At 42.5% G+C, this 21,477-nt stretch overlaps 1 protein-coding gene and 1 long non-coding RNA gene across 3 annotated transcripts in view; both read left to right on the top strand.

Annotated features, from left to right (window-relative positions):
- Positions 1-21,477, top strand: part of LOC139578874 (guanylate cyclase soluble subunit beta-1-like) — a 44,551-nt gene that overhangs the window by 17,307 nt on the left and 5,767 nt on the right. The window contains exons 10-12 of one of the 2 annotated variants that reach the window (XR_011675634.1): positions 6,615-6,852; positions 15,511-15,707; positions 18,564-18,674. Coding sequence is in view for 1 of the 2 variants with exons in the window: in XM_071406984.1 (XP_071263085.1) it covers positions 6,615-6,852; positions 18,564-18,704 (379 nt within the window). In the remaining variant the exon portion in view is untranslated. Of the gene's footprint in view, positions 1-6,614; positions 6,853-15,510; positions 15,708-18,563; positions 18,705-21,477 lie in introns of those variants that run through there. The other variant, XM_071406984.1, reaches the window with a different exon arrangement.
- LOC139578875 (uncharacterized) lies at positions 6,863-12,686 on the top strand. The gene is made up of 2 exons (XR_011675635.1): positions 6,863-7,509; positions 8,040-12,686. It is a non-coding gene; the product is annotated as an uncharacterized lncRNA (long non-coding RNA).

The following is a 21,477-nucleotide window of genomic DNA, read 5'->3' on the forward strand; positions in this document are numbered from 1 at the left end:
AAACTCAATGGGGTACTCATAACCTGTATATTATATACAATTATGCAGTATATTTATGTTTTTCATATACATACTGTTTATTTAATTTGTTAATTCATTAGTTACTTCATTATAAACAGTTACAGACCTAAACCAAGAGAATATAGGCCTACTAAACTGATACAATTGTTTATATTTTCTTGCTCAACTACCAATGACCTAAAACACAATACAAGAAGCCAAAGACAGTTCTCTTGTCATTTAAAAGCATATTAATATACACTGAGTGTACAAAACATTAAGAACACCTTCCTATTATTGATTTGCACCACCCCCTTTTGCCCTCAGAACAGCCTTCAATCAAATCAAATTGTATTGGTGCAGTAATATCTAACAATACACAACAAAACACACATATCTAAAAGTAAAAGAATGGAATTAATAAATATAGAAATATTAGGACAAGCAATGTCAGAGTACTGTGTATGTGTGTGTGTGTGTGTGTGTGTGTGTGTGTGTGTGTGTGTGTGTGTGTGTGTGTGTGTGTGTGTGTGTGTGTGTGTGTGTGTGTGTGTGTGTGTGTGTGTGAGAGAGATGGGATGTATAGACATTATGGACAGTATATGGGTAGGATATGTAGTAGGATGGATAGGATTTGTAGTATATCTGAAGAATACAATCTGGACCCTCTCTTTCTAAAATTATCCGCCGAAATTGTTGCAACCCCTATTACTAGCCTCTCTTTCATATCGTCTGAGATCCCCAAAGATTGGAAAGCTGCTGCGTTCATCCCCCTCTTCAAAGGGGGAGACACTAGACCCAAACTGTTATTAGATCTATATTCATCCTGCCCTGCCTTCCTGAAATCTTTGAAAGCCAAGTTAACAAACAGATCACCAACCATTTCGAATCCCACCGTGCCTTCTCCACTATGCAATCTGGTTTCCGAGCTGGTTATGGGTGCACCTCAGCCATGCTCAAGGTCCTAAACGATATCATAACCGCCATCGATAAAAGATAATACTGTGCAGCCGTCTTCATCGACCTGGCCAAGGCTTTCGACTCTGTCAATCACCGCATTCTTATCGGCAGACTCAATAGCCTTGGCTTCTCAAATGACTGCCTCGCCTGTTGTCCGGACCTCTGGCAGTCTCTATGGGGGTGCCACAGGGTTCAATTCTCGGGCCAACTCTTTTCTCTGTATATATCAATGATGTCGCTCTTGCTGCTGGTGATTCTCTGATCCACCTCTACGCAGACGACACCATTCTGTATACATCTGGCCCTTGTTTGGACACTGTGCTAACAAACCTCCAAACGAGCTTCAATGCCGTACAACACTCCTTCCGTGGCCTCCAACTGCTTTTAAATTCTAGTAAAACTAAGTGCATGCTCTTCAACCGATTGCTGCCCGCAACCTCCCGCCCGACTAGCATCACTACTCTGGATGGTTCTGACTTGTGTCAGAACTTGTGTCAGACGGTTCTGACGTATGTGGACAATTACAAATACCTAGGTGTTTGGTTAGACTGTAAACTCTCCTTCCAGACTCACATTAAGCATCTCCAATCCAAAATTAAATCTAGAATTGGCTTCCTATTTCGCACAAAGCCTCCTTCACTCATGCTCGTAACACTGACTATCCTGCCCATCCTTGACTTCGGCGATGTCATTTACAAAATAGCCTCCAACACTCTACTCAGCAAACTGGATTTAGTCAGTCACAGTGCCATCCGTTTTGTCACCAAAGCCCCATATGCTACCCACCACTGCGACCTGTATGCTTTCGTTGACTGGCCATCACTACATATCTGTCGCCAAACCCACTGGCTCCAGGTTATCTATAAGTCTTTGCTAGGTAAAGCCCCGCCTTATCTCAGCTCACTGGTGACCATAGCAACACCCACCCGTAGCACGGGCTCCAGTAGGTATATTTCACTGGTCATCCCCAAAGGCAACACTTCCTTTGGCCGCCTTTCCTTCCAGTTCTCTGCTGCCAATGACTGGAACGAATTGCAAAAATCACTGGAGCTGGAGTCTTATATCTCCCTCTCTAACTTGAAGCATCAGCTGTCAGAGCAGCTTACCGATAACTGTACCTGTACACAGCCAATCTGTAAATAGCACACCCAACTACCTCATCCCCATATTGTTACTTATCCCTTTGCTCTTTTGCACCCCAATATCTCTACTTGCGCATACTCATCTGCACATCTATCACTTCAGTGTTAATTGCTGAATTGTAATTATTTCGCCTCTATGGCCTATTTATTGCCTTACCTCCCTACTCTTCTACATTTGCATACACTGTATATAGATTTTTCTATTGTGTTATTGACTTTACATTTGTTTATGTGTAACTCTGTGTTGTTGTTTTTGTCGCTCTGCTTGGCTTTATCTTGGCCAGGTCGCAGTTGTAAATGAGAACTTGTTCTCAACTGGCCTACCTGGTTAAATAAAGGTGAAATACATTTAAAAAAAATAGGATATAATGGTATATGTACAGCAATAGTTGTACATATAGTTCAATATACAGTTCAATATATATATAGTTCAATATACAGCTGAAGTCGGAAGTTTACATACACCTTAGCCAAATACGTTTAAACTCAGTTTTTCACAATTCCTGAAATTTAATCCGAGTAAAATTCCCTGTCTTCGGTCAGTTACGACCACAACTTTTTTTTAAGAATGTGAAATGTCAGAATAATAGTAGAGATGATTTATTTCAGCTTTTATTTCTTTCATCACATTCCCAGTGGGTCAGAAGTTTACATACACTCAATTAGTATTTGGTAGCATTGCCTTTAAATTGTTTAACTTGGGTCAAACGTTTCGGGTAGCCTTCCACAAGCTTCCCACAATAAGTTGGGTGAATTTTGGCCCATTCCTCCTGACAGAGCTGGTGTAACTGAGTCAGGTTTGTAGGCCTCCTTGCTCGCACACACTTTTTCAGTTCTGTCCACACATTTTCCATGGGATTAAGGTCAGGGCTTTGTGATGGCCACTCCAATACCTTGATTTTGTTATCCTTAAGCCATTTTGCCACAACTTTTGAAGTATGCTTGGGGTCATTATCCATTTGGAAGACCCATTTGCGACCAAGCTTTAACTTCCTGACTGATGTCTTGAGATGTTGCTTCAATATATCCACATAATTTTGATGCCATCTAGTGATGCCTTCTATTTTGTGAAGTACACCAGTCCCTCCTGCAGCAATGTACCCCCACAACATGATGCTGCCACTCCCGTGCTTCACGGTTGGGATGGTGTTCTTCAGCTTGCAAGCCTCCCTCTTTTTCCTCCAAACATAACGATGGTCATTATGGCCATACAGTTCTATTTTTATTAATCAGACCAGAGGACATTTCTCCAAAAAGTACGATCTTTGTCCCCATGTGCAGTTGCAAACCATAGTCTGGCTTTTTTTATGGGGGTTTTGGAGCAGTGGCTTCTTCCTTGCTGAGCGACCTTTCAGGTTATGTCGATGTAGGACTCGTTTTACTGAGGATGTAGATACTTTTGTACCTGTTTCCTCCAGCATCTTCACATGGTCCTTTGCTGTTGTTCTGGGATTGATTTGCACTTTTGGCACCAAAGTACATTCATCTCTAGGAGACAGAACGCGTCTCCTTCCTGAGCTGTATGATGGCTGCGTGGTCCCATGGTGTTTATACTTGCGTACTATTGTTTGTACAGATGAACGTGGTACCTTCGGGCGTTTGGAAATTGCTCCCAAGGATGAACCAGACCTTGGCATATACACTATGATCCCTTATTGATTAATTTTCTGAGGTCTTGGCTGATTTCTTTTAATTTTCCCATGATGTCAAGCAAAGAGGCACTGAGTTTGAAGGTAGGCCTTGAAATAAATACACAGGTACACCTCCAATTGACTCAAATGATGTCAATTAGCCTATCAGAAGATTCTAAAGCCATGACATCATTTTCTGGAATTTTCCAAGCTGTTTGAAGGCACAGTCAACTTAGAGTATGTACACTTCTGACCCACTGGGATTGTGATACAGTGAATTATAAGTGAAATAATCAGTCTGTAAACAATTGTTGGAAAGATTACTTGTGTCATTGTAATGGTTTTCTTCCTGGGATGAAGGAGAGGACCAAAACGCAGCGCGGCTAGTGTTCAACATAATTTAATAAAGAATATGTGAACACTACAAACAACAAAACAATAAATGTGAAAACCGAAAACAGTCCTATCGGGTGCAGAACACAAAGACAGAAGACAACCACCCACAGTCCCCAACACAAAACAAGCCACCTATATATGATTCTCAATCAGGGACAACGATTGACAGCTGCCTCTGATTGAGAACCATATTAGGCTGAACACAGAAACAGACAAACTAGACACACAACATAGAATGCCCACCCAGCTCACGTCCTGACCAACACTAAAACAAGCAACACACATAAGAACTATGGTCAGGACGTGACAGTCATGCACAAAGTAGATGTCCTAACCGACTTGCCAAAGCTACAGTTTGTTTTAACAAGAAATTTGTGGAGTGGTTGAAAAACTAGTTTTAATGACACCAACCTAATGCAACAATGCCATATTTAACCTAATCAACAGTGTGCGTATGTAAACTTCCGACTTCAACTGTACATATGAAATGGGTGAAACAGTATGTAAACATTATTCAAGTGACCAGTGTTCCATGTCTATGAACATAGGGCAGCAGCCTCTAAGGGGCAGGGTTGAGTAACCTGGTGGTAGCCGGCTAGTGACAGCGTCGAAGTTCAGGGCAGGGTATTGGGTGGAGGCCGGCTAATGATGGCTATTTAACAGTCTGATGGCCTTGAGATAGAAGCTGTTTTTCAGTCTTCGGTCCCAGTACCCTGATGCACCTGTACTGACCTCACCTTCTGTATAATAGCAGGGTGAACTGGCCGTGGCTCGGTTGGCTGAGGTCCTTGATGATCTTCTTGGCCTTCTTGTGACACCGTTTGCTGTAGATGTTCTGGAGGGTAGGCATCGTGCCTCGGGTAATGCGTTGGGCAGACCTCACTATCCTCTGGAGATGCCTGCGGTTGCGGACGGTGCAGTTGCCAAACCAGGCAGTGATACAGCCCGACAGGATGCTCTCAAGGTGCATCTGTAAAAGTTTGTGAGGGTCTTAGGGGCCAAGCCAAATTTCTTCAGCTTCCTGAGTTTGAAGAGGCTCTGTTGCGCCTTCTTCACCGCACTCTATGTGGGTGGACCATTTCAGATGGTCAGTGATGTGAATGCCGAGGAACTTTAATCTTTTCACCTTCTCCGCTGAGGCCCTGTCTACGTGGATGGGGACGTGCTCCTTCTGCTGTCTCCTGAAGTCCACAATCAGCTCCTTTATTTTGTTGACGTTGAAGGAGAGGTTATTTTCCTGGCACCACTCCGCCAGGGCCCTCACCTCCTCCCTGTAGGGTGTCTCGTTGTTGTTGGTAATCAGGCCTACCACTGTTGTGTCGTCTACAAACTTGATGATTGAGTTGGAGGCGTGCGTGGCCACTCAGTCTTGGGTGAACAGGGAGTACAGGAGGGGGCTGAGCACACACCATTGTGGGGCCCCTATGTTGAGGATCAGCGTAGTGGAGGTGTTGTTGCCTACCTTCACCACCTGGGAGCAGTACGTCAGGAAGTCCAGGACCCAGTAGCACAGGGCAGGGTTCAGACCCAGTGCCCCTAGCTTAATGATGAGCTTGGAGGGTACTATGGCATTGAAGGCTGAGCTGTAGTCAATGAACAGCATTCGTATATAGGTATTCCTCTTGTCCAGATGGGATAGTGCAGTGTGCAGCTTGATGGCGATTGCATCATCCTTGGATTTATTGGGGCGGTATGCAAATTGCAGTGGGTCTAGGGTGGAGGTGACATGATCCTTAACTAGGCTCTCAAAGCACTTCATGATTACAGAAGGGAGTTCTACAGGGTGATAGTAATTTAGTTCAGTTACCTTTGCTTTCTTGGGTACAGGAACAATGGTGGACATATTGAAGCAAGTGGGGACAGCAGACTGGGACAGGGAGATATTGAATATGTCAGTAAACACTACAGCCAGCTGGTCTGTCCATGTTGACTCCAATGCTTCCCATAGTTGTGTCAAGTTGGCTGGATGTCCTTGGGTGGTGGACCATTCTTGATACACAGAGGAAACTGTTGAGCGTGAACAACCCAGTAGCGTTACTGTTCTTGACACAAACCGGTGCGCCTACCATACCCCGTTCAAAGGCCCTCTTTTGTCTTTCCCATTCTGAATGTCACAAATACAAGAATCCTTCTTTAACCTGTATCCTCCCCTTCATCTACACTGATTGAAGTGGATTTAACAGGTGACATCAATAAGGGATCATAGCTTTCACCTGTTCAGTCTATGTCATGGAAATGCAGGTGCTCATAATGTTTTGTACACTCAGTGTATATGCCATTTAGCAGACACTTTTATCCAAGCGACTTACAGTCGTGTATACATTTACCTATGGGAGCCCCCTGGAATCGAACCCACATTCCTGGCATTGCAAGCAGCATGCTCTACCAACTGAGCCATACAGGACCACAATCAGTATTACGGGGGATTTTTGGGGGGGAATAAAAACAATAATCTACGAGATGTTTTCTTTTCACTTTTCTTTAGATTGCTCTACTCAGTCCTGCCACCATCGGTGGCCAATGAGTTGCGCCACAAGCGTCCAGTTCCTGCCAAACGCTACGACAATGTGACCATCCTCTTCAGCGGCATTGTGGGATTCAATACCTTTTGCAGCAAACACGCATCAGCCGAGGGTGCCATCAAGATAGTCAACCTGCTCAACGATGTCTACACCCGATTTGACATCCTGACCGACTCGAGAAAGAACCCCTACGTGTACAAGGTTTGAAGGGATATTTTCTTATTTTTCTCTTTTATTTACAGATAAAATTGTAACATTGACACATTGAATGTGCAACAGTCAGATGCATTGCACCATTATCACACCTTATACCATGGCATTGTTTGTTGAATACTCCTTTCTGATTGGCTTGAAGGGCATTCTAGAGCATTATTTCCCTATAACGCACAATATATTTGCACGGTAGAATTCAATAGCTATAGTTGAATTCGATTTTCATAATAGCAAGCTAGGACTGATGGTTTGGTTAGCTAAACTAGCAACTATGTTTGGTTACCCTGGCAACTAGTGTAGCTATATGGTAGGGTGACCAGACGTCCCCGTTTTCTGGGAACAGTCCCCGTTTTTAGTGGCCTGTCCCCGGCTGGAGCTGTCCCCGGAAATGTTTAACTGCGTCAAATAATATTTTACGTGGCAAGAAAGACCGGGCAGCAGTCTACCGGTTGACGTCTCAATCGCGTTGTGCTTGTTTTGTCCAGCAGAGGGGGCTGCTAGCTATATCAGCTTCATTCACTCTTCTTCTTCTTCTAACTACTTGCTCGCGCTAGTTTTAGAGAAAACTGCTGTGTAAAACTGGCCCAGAAGCTAGCAAGTGTCAAGTGAATCCATAACATCACCACAAACGTCTTTTCAAGCCAGGTAAGTTACACTCGTTTGAGATACTAGCTAATGATGTTATGTCACAACTTAATATATAGATAAATGCTCTGCTTTATAAGGTTTTAAATAGCATTAGCTATGTCGACTAAGTTATCTAGCTAGGGTAGCCAGCTACTGTCATGGTAGCTAGGTTAAAAAACATTCACATGTAAACATGCAGTGGACGGGCTATTTTGAAAATATGATTATATTAAATGAATGCAGAATTATAAGAATATTTATTTGTAGATTACAATTTTAATGGTTTGGCATTATAAGTAGTGTGAAAAAATATTTTGAAATTTTCATGGGTAACATTTGCATAATGTTTTCTGTTAGAGAGTGGAGAGGAGGAAGACTGGATAGGAATAAGAGTGAAAGAGATAGAGGAAAGATAAAGATATGATTACAGAGCCTGCCAATTTATTATTCCAAACAATGTTTTTGAGATAAAATACAAAAATGAGGCAAGCAATGGGAATCTGTTAACCAAAGTATTTGATCTAATAGTGTACTATTTATTATTAAAGATTGGAGAAGAAGAAGGAAAAATTAAGGGAGTAAAAAGAGTGAAGCGAGGAGAGTGTGGAAGAGTGAGGTGGAAAGGTAAAGAGAAGGAAAGGAAGAAAGATCAGGAAGACGATTGGAGGAGAAGAAAAAGTTGAGAGTAAGAAGAGTGACACAAGGAGAGTGAAGAAGAGCAGACAGAGGAGGTACAATGGCTCTTTCCAAGAAACGGAAATGCCATTTTAATGACAACATGATGAGAGAATTTCCATTTATACGCTCAGGTCAAGACGATAGAATGGTTAACTGCACCCTTTGTAATTCCTCTTTTTCAATTGGCAGCAGAGGAAGAACGGCAGTGGTAGAACATCAACAGACAAAAAAGCATAAAGCCTCTCTGATTGCCCGTGTTGGTATGCCCTCTGTCACCACATTCTTCAAGAAGGTATAGCCTTCCCAAGAAGAATATGATTTAGCTGTGCAGGAGGGTGTCTTTGCATACCATACTATGCGACACAATCATAGTTACAGATCTATGGACTGCACAGCACAACTTACACGAAAGTTTTATGAGCCGAAGTTTACATGTGCTAGGACAAAATGTGACGCCACAGTGATTAACGTGTTAGCACCATGGGCAACTACTTTGGTAACACAGGACCTAGACCAGATTGAATTTGTGTCCCTCGCCTTTGATGCGTCCAATCATGGACATGCAAAGCTGCTGCCAATAGTAGTCAGATATTGTAAGATATATAGTGGCAACACATCTGTGGAAACAAAACTGCTTGATTTTGTTGAATTGAAAGGAGAAACAGCAGAGGAGATTGCAGCTGAGGTCCTGGTGGTCATCCAAAAATGTAACCTGCAAAACAAAGTCGTGGCATTCTCTGCCGACAACACAAATACCAACTTTGGAGGACTGAATAGGCTGAGGAGGGTCAATGTTCATACCAAAGTTAAAAATGCTCTGCAGCGGGAGGTGATTGGCTTAGGTTGTCCTGCCCACATCATTCATAACACGGCCAGAACAGCTTTGGATATGAATCCCCTTGATGTTGTGTACCTGCTCACAAAGATATTTTCATATTTTCACCGTCAGAGTAGAAAGACTGAAGAGCTTTTGTGAGTTTGTTGGCCAGGAGTACCATAACATTTTAGGACACAGCAATGTTTGCTGGCTGTCCATGCTCCCTGCTCTAGAAAGAGTGCTGAAAAAGGTATGTGCCATTGAAATCCTTTTTTCTTTCTGAAGACAAATGCCCTGTTGTCCTGCGAACAATGTTCGAAGATCCACTGACTGAATTTTGGCTGGACTTTGGCCATGGAAACTTGACCGTATTCAGTGACACGATCAAGATGCTTGAAGGCCAGGACCGCTGTGCTGTGGAGTCAGCTGCAATTCTGAGAAACATTGAGGCAAAATTGACTGCAAGACGTGATGACAACTTCATTCCAGTTTTGGTCAGAGGACTCCTGAGAGAGCTAGAGGGAAATGGTGCAATGTCTAAATAGAGCTTTCTCAAAACATCCCAATCATTCTTCACTACGGCTGTGAACTACTTGCAGGCATTGGGAAAGCACACAGATAATCTAAAAGATTTACATTGTCTCCGTTTAAAAAGGCAACCTCAGCGTAAAGAGATCCAGAAGGTAGCAGCCATACTGCAGGAAAAATGCCCCAATGTGACCATCAATGAGGACGCATTGTTTGACGAGGTTACTGGCCTGCAAGAGTTCCTAAAGGGGGGATCGCTTGAAGAATGGAAAACATCGGAGACACCGATTAGTCAGAGATGGAGCACGGTGGTTACCCACTTCAAAGAGAACGACATCCCACACACTAACCTGGCTAGATTAGCGTCTGTTGTCATGTGCTTACCTGGAATTAATGCACCAGTCGAGTGTTCTCCCAAATGAATGATATATGGACAGCAGCAAGAAATAGGTTCACTGTTCCTACCGTCAAGGCCATGCTTATTGTGAAGACAAACTTCAACCTCCCCTGCCAGGAGTTCATGGAGAAGCTGGCCAAAGACAGAGCAATCCTGAAGAAGATACATTATTCTGAGAAATATACAGATTAGGTTGGTATAAGTGGTAACTACATAATATAATCTCATCGTCATGTTATTTACTATGTTAAGTATTTCACATATACAATAATATTATTGTCTGTTTTTTCAATTTTGCTCATGTTCTCTTCTGCTCTTATTCTACCCAGGCTACCAGGACCACTGAATGGCTGTTCAGATCGAACAGTTCTGTCTTGTCTGTAGTGTTTCTGTAATATAGTGGTTTTCTCTGTATCACAGTGTGCCTGTTAGAGATGAAACCGGAATTGTCCCCCTTTTTTATTTCATAGATAATAACATTGGATATTTTAATGATATATTGATCGCCGAACTGGAAATGTCCCCGGTTTTAATTTCAGAAATCTGGTCACCTTACTATATGGTATACTTGCTAGCTACTTCAGTGGATGTTGAACACATTTCTACCGCCAACTGAACACATTTCTAGTGGCAAATGTGTTAAATCATAGACATAATCAACTCGGGGCTCTATGCATTCTCTGGATAATATTGCAACTCCGTGGAAGGTCAGTTCCATGTCGTTCATTATTTTCCATAGAACGCATAGCCCCTCGTTGTTTATCCCTTACTTAGCTTAGGCTAATTTTGTCACTAGGTGCTTGACCTTTCGCTACCCTCACAGAAATTAATTGGACAACACACTACTGAAAGCCAACAGGTATAAGACATTATGAGGGCTTATAACATGCTTATGTAAAACATTTATAAAGCATTATACCAATTGGCTTTATGTAAACATATCGTCTGATATGTACCGCACATCAAAATCTCGTAACCCTCTAGTCTAAGCCCTGTCTAAGCCGGGGGGGGGGGTGAAACATTGCATTTTGCATTACTTCTATTAGCCAATAGAAACACTTTGAATAACAGATTCACTACATGGAACAACAGATAGTCCCCCAAAAAAGTAAAAGGAAGTTTGTTCTGAAGTGTCTGTCCTATATTTGAAAGATCAGGAAACAATATAAAATATGTATTGTATTGGATATTGTATTTATCCCCTTATTTTAGGCACTCAACTGTCTCCATATACAGTGAGCACTATAATTCATTGGACAGTGACCATTTTTTGGTTATTTTGGTTCTGTACTCTAGCAGTTTGAGTTTGAAAGGATACAATGAGGGTGAAGTGCAGACTGTCCGCTTTAATTTGAGGGTATTTTCATACATATCGGATGAACCGTTTAGAAATTATAGAAGCTTTTGTACATAGTTCCCCCCATTTTCGGGCATAAAAAACATTGGACAGTAACATAATGTAGAATAAAGTAATCATTGTTAATATTTGGTCGCATATCCTTTGCATGCAATGACTGTTTGAAGTCTGCGATGCATCGACATCACCAGATGCTGGGTATCTTCCCTGGTGATGCTCTGCCAGGCCTGTACTGCAGCCATCTTCAGTTCCTGCCTGTTTCGGGGACTTATTGCCTTCAGTCTCCTCTTCAGCATGTAAAATGCATGTTCAATTGGATTCAGATCCGGTGATTGACTCGGCCAGTCAAGGATTTTCCACATTTTGGCCATCAAAAACCCCTTCGTTGCTCTAGCAGTATGTTTAGGGTCATTGTCTTGTTGCATGATGAAGTGCCGTCCAATGAGTTTGGAGGCATTTAGTTTTATCTGAGCAGATAAAATATTTCTGTAGACTTCAGAATTCATTGTTCTACTTCTGTCTGCAGTCACATCATCGATGAAGACAAGTGAGCCTGTTCCACTGGCAGCCATACAGGCCCAAGCCATAACACCCCCTCCACCATGTTTCACGGATGAGATGGTATGCTTTGGATCATGGGCATATCTTTTTTTTCTCCACACTTTCCTCTTTCCATCACTCTGGCACATGTTAATCTTTGTCTCTTCTGTCCACAATACTTTTTTTCAGAACTCTTGGGGCTCTTTTAGGTGCTTTTTAGCAAACTGTAATCTCGCCTTTCTGTTCTTCAGGCTTATCAGTGGTTTGCATCTTGTAGTGTACCTTCTGTAGTCCTACTCGTGTAGTCTTCTACGTATGGTAGACTTTGACACATCTACACCTGCATCCAGGAAAGTGTTTTTATCTGTTGGGCTGTCGTCATGGGGGTTTTCTTCACCATAGAGAGTATTCTCCGGTCATACACTACAGTGGTCTTCCTCAGTCTACCGGGTCTTTTGACATAATTGAGTTCACCGGTTGTTTTTTTCTTGTTAATGATTAACCAAACTGTTGACTTGGGCATGCCTAGGGTTTTTGCAATATTCCTGATTGATTGATTTTCATTTCTGAGCCTTATGACTGCCAGCTTCATTTGCATTGACACCGCTGTCTTCCCCATGTTGTCACACCCCAACAACAACCTCCAAAGGAAATAGCAAAGTCTAGAATCAATACTATTCATCAACAGCTCTCATGCATTCACTAACGATACAAATGAATACACCTGCCTAACGACACACATCTGTGAAGCTAATTCAACAAATACTTGTAGTACCTTAAAATGGGGGGACCATGTACAAAATATGCTGTAATTTCTAAACGGTTCATCCGATATGTATGAAAATACCCTCAAATTAAAGCTGACAGTCTGCACTTCACCCTCATTGTCATTGTATCCTTTCAAACTCAAAGTGCTAGAGTACAGAACCAAAATAACAAAAAAATGGTCACTGTCCAATGAATTATGGTGCTCACTGTATACTTCCGTAATTTGTTTCAACGGGTACCGGGGACCTTCAGACGAGTCTTGCATGCGTCCTAGAGAACAACATCGTGTTTGTGAGAGTCTCAGCTTTCATATTAGTGTGTAGTCCAAACCATTCTAATGCTACATATGTTTTCGTGAGAATACAGATTTTTGGGATGTCTCATGGTTTTACAAACACCGTCTAGCTCTTCCACCTTTCACCGCAGATGCAGAATAGTGATATTAGCGGATGCAGTGGATTGAGGCGCAGCCCATGCAAAAAACAGGATTTTGATGGAGATTGTTTTATGTTAATTCAATTTCCATGGCGGCGTGGAAATTGTAGGCTAAGGGTTAAATTACTTTTAGATACTAATCAATGTAATCAATGTACAGTATAAAAGCAAGGCTGTATGAAAAAATAGAATGTTCTATAAACATTTACATTGAAGATATTCTTTCATTATGTAAATCAAGTCCATTTTAAGCTTCAGTTTATGTTGCAGAATGGTTGGTTGAGATTAATCGGAATCTGTGGTATACAGTATTATATCAACTAAACAGGGCAATCTGCAGTTGCTGCATCCATTTTTAGACTTTTATATTAATGGTATATACCCATTGATTCTTGAAGAATTTTACTTACAGATTCCTCAGGAGCTTAGTTCAACTGTCGTACCCCATCAGAATCCAAAATATAAGCTTGTTTTAGCTCCTTTGTTTGTAAACAATGTTAATGTGAAAAAATACTGTATAGCCTTAAAACATGGTTAAAACTATAATGTTGCTATAATGGATAGTCAGTCCTTGTATCCATAGCTCTGTCCATGAGTTTGAGAGTGGTTACATTTCTCCAGCCCCATCCCTCAGCTGTTTACCAAATCAGTGGCGGTGTGTTTTTGTTCGAACTGCAGATTGCTCCTTTAATAGTAGCACCAATTCAACCTTTTTCGAATGTCGTATTGTCACACAAGTGTGATGTACTGTAGAATTGATTCATTTGGATGTTTCTCTATTCAAAAGCCTCACTGGGTAAACTTCACTTTAAAACCCCATTTTGTTTTTGAGCAAAATGTTATAGTCGTCGTCACTGGGCACTTTAGGCTTTCAGACAAGAATGCACTTTAAGAAGTCAAACAAACCTTACTACATCCAAGGGAAGGACTTCAGCACTGGGTCACCAAAATAAGTAATATTTACGCTACCATCCTCAATGACTAGGTGGTCCAAGTTGTTATCTGGCTCCGAAGAGCCTTGAATGTCTATAAGCTGACGTAAGTGTTTAAGTGTTTGTGTCGAGATGTTTCAACTGCAGGGCATTTGACTGAGGTTAAAAGAACTGCCATTATCACGGTCTGCTCCTGAAGGGGTCTGAGTTGGGCTAGATGAGCCCAAAAGGGTAGTGTCTTAAAGAAATACTACTGCAAATCGCACTATCATGACAGTGTTTGCTCTGTACTGTGCTTTATCTTGAAAACTTGACTATTGACATGCACACTTGAGGATTGTATTAACAGTGGACTTACTAAAAGATTACAATAATGAGTGTAGTATTATTTTAAACACCTCACATCCTTTTAACACAAATACCCACTAACATACAGGTAACTGCCAAAATAAGGAAACACCAACATAAAGTGTCTTAATAGGGCGTTGGGCCGCCACTAGTCGCCAGAACAGCTTCAATGCGCTTTGGCATAGATTCTACAAGTGTCTGGACCTCTATTGGAGGGATGCGACACCATTCTTCCATGAGAAATTCCATCATTTGATGGTGGTGGAAAACGCTGTCTCAGGCGCCACTCCAGAATCTCCCATAAGTGTTCAATTGGTTTGAGATATATACAGTGCCTTTAGAAATTATTCACACCCCTTGACTTTTTCCACATTTTGTTGTGTCACAGCCTGAATTTAAAATGGATTAAAGTGAGTTTTTTTTTGTCACTGGCCTATACCCTATAATTTAAAAGTGTAATTTTCTTTTCAAACTTTTTACAAATTAATAACAAATTAAAAGCTGAAATATCTTGAGTCAATAACTCTTTTGCTATGGCAAGCCTAAATAAGTTCAGGAGTAAAAATGTTCTTATGTTGCCTGGACTCACTCTTTGTGAATAATAGTGTTTAACATGATTTGTGAATAACTGCCTCATCTCTGTACCACACACATACAATTATCTGTAAGGTCCCTCAGTTGAGCAGTGAATTTCAGACACAGATTCAACCACAAAGACCAGGGAGGTTTTCCAATGCCTCGCAAATAAGGGCACCTATTGGTAGATGGGTAAAAAAAAAACAGACATTGAATATTCCTTTGAGCATGGTGAAGTTATTAATTATACATTGGATGGTGTATTAATACACCCAGTCACTACAAAAATACAGGCATCCTTCTTAACCTCTCCAGGATTTCACCATGAGGCCAATGGTGATTTTAAAACAGTTACAGAGTTTAATGGTTGTGATATGAGAAAACTGAGGATGGATCAACAACGTTGTAGTTACTCCACAATACTAACATAAATGACAGAGTGAAAAGAAGGAAGCCTGTACCGAATAAAAAATATTCCAAAACATGCATCCTGTTTGCAACAAGGCACTTAAGTATTGATCACATGGCGCTGACAGAGATGACGTCCTCGCGACTAGCTCTTAGGAAACTTTGCCGTATTTAGATTTTTATGTATTATTTTTTACCTATTGGCTCAGGAAATGTTTTGTGTCATTACATACAGCCGAGAGGAACTATTGGATATCAGAGTGGCGGTAATTTACCAGAACTACCAGCATTACGACCAGGAATAGGACTTCCCCGAAGCAGATCCTTTGTTCGCTCTCCCCAGGGCAATTGAACTCATTCCAGAGGCCGACCCAGAACATCGCCAGCGGAGGAGAGGCACTTGGAGCGGCCTGCTTGTTTGACTTGGAAGCGGTGGGTGGTGAGCGCGCCTCCTGAGTATATTACTCCCTAATGTTCAGTTTTTGGATAACAAAGTTGATGAGCTCATGGCAAGGATTTCTTTCCAGAGAGACATCAGGGCCTGTAACATAATTTGTTTCACGGAAACATGTCTCTGTCGAAATCGATCCAGCCAGAGGGATTCTCAGTTCATCGTGCAGACTGAAACGGTGACTGAGTTTATCAGGACATGTATAGGAGATGTCAGCATTCGGCGAAACTGAAAGCGCGAACCACTGCTTTTAACCAGGGCAAGGTGACCGGAAACATGACCGAATACAAACAGTGTAGCTATTCCCTCCTCAATCATCAAGCAATCAAACAAGCTAAGCGTCAGTATAGAGACAAAGTAGAGTCACAATTCAACGGCTCAGACACAAGAGGTATGTGGCAGGGTCTACAGTCAATCACGGATTACAAAAAGAAAACCAGCCCTGTTGCGGACCAGGATGTCTTGCTCCCAGACAGACTAAACAACTTCTTTGCTCGCTTTGAGGACAATACAGTGCCACTGACACGGCCCGCTACCAAAACCTGCGGACTCTCCTTCACTGCAGCCGACGTGAGTAAAACATTTAAATGTGTTAACCCTCGCAAGGCTGCAGGCCCAGACGGCATCCCCAGCCGCGTCCTCAGAGGATGCGCAGACCAGCTGGCTGGTGTGTTTACGGACATATTAAATCAATCCCTATCCCAGTCTGCTGTTCCCACATGCTTCAAGAGGGCCACCATTGTTCCTGTTCCCAAGAAAGCTAAGGTAACTGAGCTAAACGACTACCGCCCCGTAGCACTCACTTCCGTCATCATGAAGTGCTTTGAGAGACTAGTCAAGGACCATATCACCTCCACCATATCACCTCCAGACCCTGGGTCTCGACCCTGCCCTGTGCAACTGGGTACTGGACTTCCTGACGGGCCGCCCCCAGGTGGTGAGGGTAGGTAACAACATCTCCACCCCGCTGATCCTCAACACTGGGGCCCCACAAGGGTGCGTTCTGAGCCCTCTCCTGTACTCCTTGTTCACCCACGACTGCGTGGCCATGCACGCCTCCAACTCAATCATCAAGTTTGCAGACGACACTACAGTGGTAGGCTTGATTACCAACAACGACGAGGCGGCCTACAGGGAGGAGGTGCGGGCCCTCGGAGTGCGGTGTCAGGAAAATAACATCACACTCAACGTCAACAAAACAAAGGAGATGATCGTGGACTTCATGAAACAGCAGAGGGAGCACCCCCCTATCCACATCGACGGGACAGTAGTGGAGAGGGTAGAAAGTTTTAAGTTCCTCGGCGTACACATCACGGACAAACTGAATTGGTCCACCCACACAGACAGCGTGGTGAAGAAGGCGCAGCAGCGCCTCTTCAACCTTAGGAGGCTGAAGAAATTCGGCTTGTCACCAAAAGCACTCACAAACTTTTACAGATACACAATCGAGAGCATCCTGTCGGGCTGTATCATCGACTGGTACGGCAACTGCTCCGCCCACAACCGTAAGGCTCTCCAGAGGGTAGTGAGGTCTGCACAACGCATCACCGGGGGCAAACTACCTGCCCTCCAGGACACCTACACCACCCGATGTCACAGGAAGGCGATAAAGATCATCAAAGACAACAACCACCCGAGCCACTGCCTGTTCACCCCGCTATCATCCAGAAGGCGAGGTCAGTACAGGTGCATCAAAGCTGGGACAGAGAGACTGAAAAACAGCTTCTATCTCAAGGCCATCAGACTGTTAAACAGCCACCACTAACATTGAGTGGCTGCTGCCATACATGTAAAAAATATATCACTAGCCACTTTAAACAATGCCACTTAATATAATGTTTACATACCCTACATTACGCATCTCATATGTATATACTGTACTCTATACCACCTACTGCATCTTGCCATCTTTATGTAATACATGTATCACTAGCCACTTTAAACAATGCCACTTAATATAATGTTTACATACCCTACATTACGCATCTCATATGTATATACTGTACTCGATACCATCTACTGCATCTTGCCTATGCCGTTCTGTACCATCACTCATTCATATATCTTTATGTACATATTCTTCATCCCTTTACACTTGTGTGTATAAGGTAGCTGTTGTGAAATTGTTAGGTTAGATTACTCATTGGTTATTACTGCATTGTCGGAACTAGAAGCACAAGCATTTCGCTACACTCGCATTAACATCTGCTAACCATGTGTATGTGACAAATAAAATGTGATTTGATTTGATTCACACACACACACACACACCCTTTAACCCCCTAAGTTCCTTTGAGACCCCTCTTTCAGAGTCATTGAGATCTCTTCTTCTAGGCATGGTAGCCAAAGTAATAGGGAACTAGGCATTTGTATACATGACCCTAAGCATGAGGATATTTTAATTGCTTATTTAAGTCAAGAACCACACCTATGTGGAAGCACCTACTTTCAATATACTCTATCACTCATTTAATCAAGTGGTTTCTTTATTTTGGCAGTTACCTGTATACCCCAATGTATTGGTTAGAGATTTATTTGATGGTTTGTGACCTCAAGTGGCACTTTATAGTTTGATGAACCATTGAAGTCCAAAGATCCTTTTCATCATAAGGATTTACATTAAGGGGAAAAAATATTGTGTGATATAACATTCTGCATAGTAACAGAAATAGCTCTCTCTACCAATAGGTGGAAACAGTGCATGATATAAAAGTTTCAAAAAGAATAGTGTTAAAAATGACAGACTTCACGTCCTTTTCACATATAACCACTTACATCACACAGCATTTTCTGATATAACGTTCTGCCTAGTAACCAAAATGTCTCTCTTTCTATAGGTGGAGACAGTGGGTGATAAGTACATGACAGTCAGTGGGCTGCCAGAACCATGTACCCACCACGCTCAATCTATCTGCCACCTGGCCCTAGACATGATGGAGATTGCTGGACAGGTCAAAGTGGATGAAGATCCAGTACAGGTGAAGATGGGATATGTTTCCTTTTTCCAACATTTTGACCAAAATCAATTGAGAAATGCAGCAAACGTGAAATGCTGGTGCTGGCTGAGCCATATCAGCAGCCTTGTCCAGAAACAACAAAGCGCTAGACAAGGGGTGGGCAATAATTTTGGCTCGAGTGTCACGCCCGTTTTATTTCTCTATTTGGTTAGGTCAGGGTGTGATTTGGGGTGGGCATTCTATGTTATCTGTTTCTTTGTTTTTTAACGAGTGTGGTTCCCAATCAGAGGCAGCTGTCCATCGTTGTCTCTGATTGGGAATCATACTTAGGCAGTCCTTTTTCCCTCTTTCACTTGTGGGATCTTATTTTTGCATTGGTTGTTATTTTGCCCTGCAGAACGTCACGTTCATATTTTGTTTTGTTGTTGTCGGTGTTCATTAAATAAATAAATAGAATGAACACGTACAACGCTGCGCTTAGATCCACTTCTTCCCATGACGATCGTGACATCGAGGGCCACATGGGGATTTTGAAATTCAACTGAGTGACACATTTTTTTGGGGACCAATTTGTTCACATCTATTGAGGTGTCTGAAAAATTGAATTTTTTTTCAGTATACAGTGCCTTCGGAAAGTATTCAGACCGCTTGACTTTTCCCAAATTTTGTTAGGTTACAGCCTTATTCTAAAGTTGATTAAAAACAGGTTTTTAGAATTGTTTGCTAATTTATAAATAAATATATAAAAATATCACATTTACATAAGTATTCAGACCTTTTGCTCAGTACTTTGTTGAAGCACCTTTGGCAGCGATTACAGCCTCGAGTCTTCTTGGGTATGACGATACAATCTTGGCACACCTGTATTTGAGGAGTTTTTCCCATTCTTCTCTGCAGATCCTCTCAAGCTCTGTCAGGTTGGATGTGGAGTGTCGCTGCACAGCTATTTTCAGGTCTCTCCAGATATGTTAGATCGGGTTCAAGTCCGGGCTCTGGCTGGGCCACTCAAGGACATTCAGACACTTGTCACAAAGCCACTCCTGCATTGTCTTGGCTGTGTGCTTAGGGTTGATGTCCTGTTGGAAGGTGGACCTTCGTCCTAATCTGAGGGCCTGAGCGCTCTGGAGCAGGTTTTCATCAAAGATCTCTCTGTACTTTGCTCTGTTCATCTTTGCCTTGATCCTGACTCCCAGTCCCTGCTGCTGAAAAACATCCCCACAGTATGATGCTGCCACCACCATGCTTCACCTTAGGGATGGTGCCAGGTTTCCTCCAGACGTGATGCTTGACATTTAGGCCAAAGAGTTTCATCAGACCAGATAATCTTGTTTCTCATGTTCTGAGAGTCTTTAGGTGCCTTTTGTCAAACTCCAAGCGGGCTGTCATGTGCCTTTTACTGAGGAGTGGCTTCCGTCTGGCCACTCTACCATAACGGGCTGATTTGTGGATTGCTGCAGAGATGGTTGTCCTTCTGGAAGTTTCTCCCATCTCCACAGAGGAACTCTGGAGCTCTGTCAGAGTGACCATTGGGTTCTTGGTCACCTCCCTGATCAAGGCCCTTCTCCCCCGATTGCTCAGTTTGGCCGGGCGGCCAGCTCTAGGAAAAGTCTTAGTGGTTCCAAACTTCTTCCATTTAAGAATGATGGAGGCCACTGTGTTCTTGGGGACCTTCAATGCTGCAGACATTTTTTGGTACCCTTCCCCAGATCTGTGCCTTGACACAATCCTGTCTCGGAGCTCTACAGACAATTCCTTCAACCTCATGGCTTGGTTTTTGCTCTGTCATGCACTGTCAACTGTGCCTTTCCAAATAATGTCCAATAAATTGAATTTACCACAAGTGGACTCAAAGGAAAACATTTGTAAAAATGTGTAAAAACCTGTTTTTGCTTTGTCCTGTATTGTGTGTAGATTTCTGAGGATTTTTTTTATTTAATCCATTTTAGATTAAGGGAGTAACAAAATGTGGAAAAAGTCAAGGGGTCTGAATAATTTCCGGAAGCACTGTATGTTAGAATTTTAATAATTCTACTTGGGAAGGCAGATCAAGTACTTTTTCTTTTTTACCAAGAGCAAACAACACTTTGCATGTGAACACTCTGAATCCTAAATTATTACACCACATTCTTGACATGTCACTTTATTTTGAGCCTACTTCGCAGTGGGCTTTGACCGGGGCACCCAGCTCCCGCCTGGGAGGCAACCTGGTTTTCAAAACAATCTATTCTAACTATTCTCCTGGTGCAATCCCCGCCCACCCGGGTCAGCTTAATCGAATCCTCTCATTGTAACATTGCTGTAGCCCTCAGTTACAGGAATAGGCGTATAGGTGGTTGAGAGAGCACGTGAGGGCCACATCCCAATTCTCTTATGGTGTGCACTTGCCAACTCCTCATCTTGGGAGTATGCAAGTGCACACTTCGGGTCGAAAGGAGGAGAATCGGGACACAACTCAGCAACATGACAGCAACAAGTCCAACTCATTTGAGTGCCTGCCTGCGAGAAGAAAGGGTGCTCCACACACAGTCTGTTCACAGTGTGTGACACAATGTGTCTTTGGGTGGCACAATCACTGCCAAGTAATGACTTGTAATGACTTGCAAACATACAGTACGCAGTATCTACATCTGTTTGCAACCTCTGCCTCCTATCTATCCAAGTAGTAGTACCTAATATGGGATACTTACTTGTACATATCCTAGATTACCCCTTGTTCCACGTTGTTCATCTGTTCCATTACATTACACATAAGAGTAATTGGACGAGGGCGTCTTCTGTACGGGGGAGTTTTGTT

This window comes from Salvelinus alpinus, chromosome 6, assembly GCF_045679555.1.
Source record: "Salvelinus alpinus chromosome 6, SLU_Salpinus.1, whole genome shotgun sequence".
Lineage (NCBI taxonomy): Eukaryota > Metazoa > Chordata > Actinopteri > Salmoniformes > Salmonidae > Salvelinus > Salvelinus alpinus.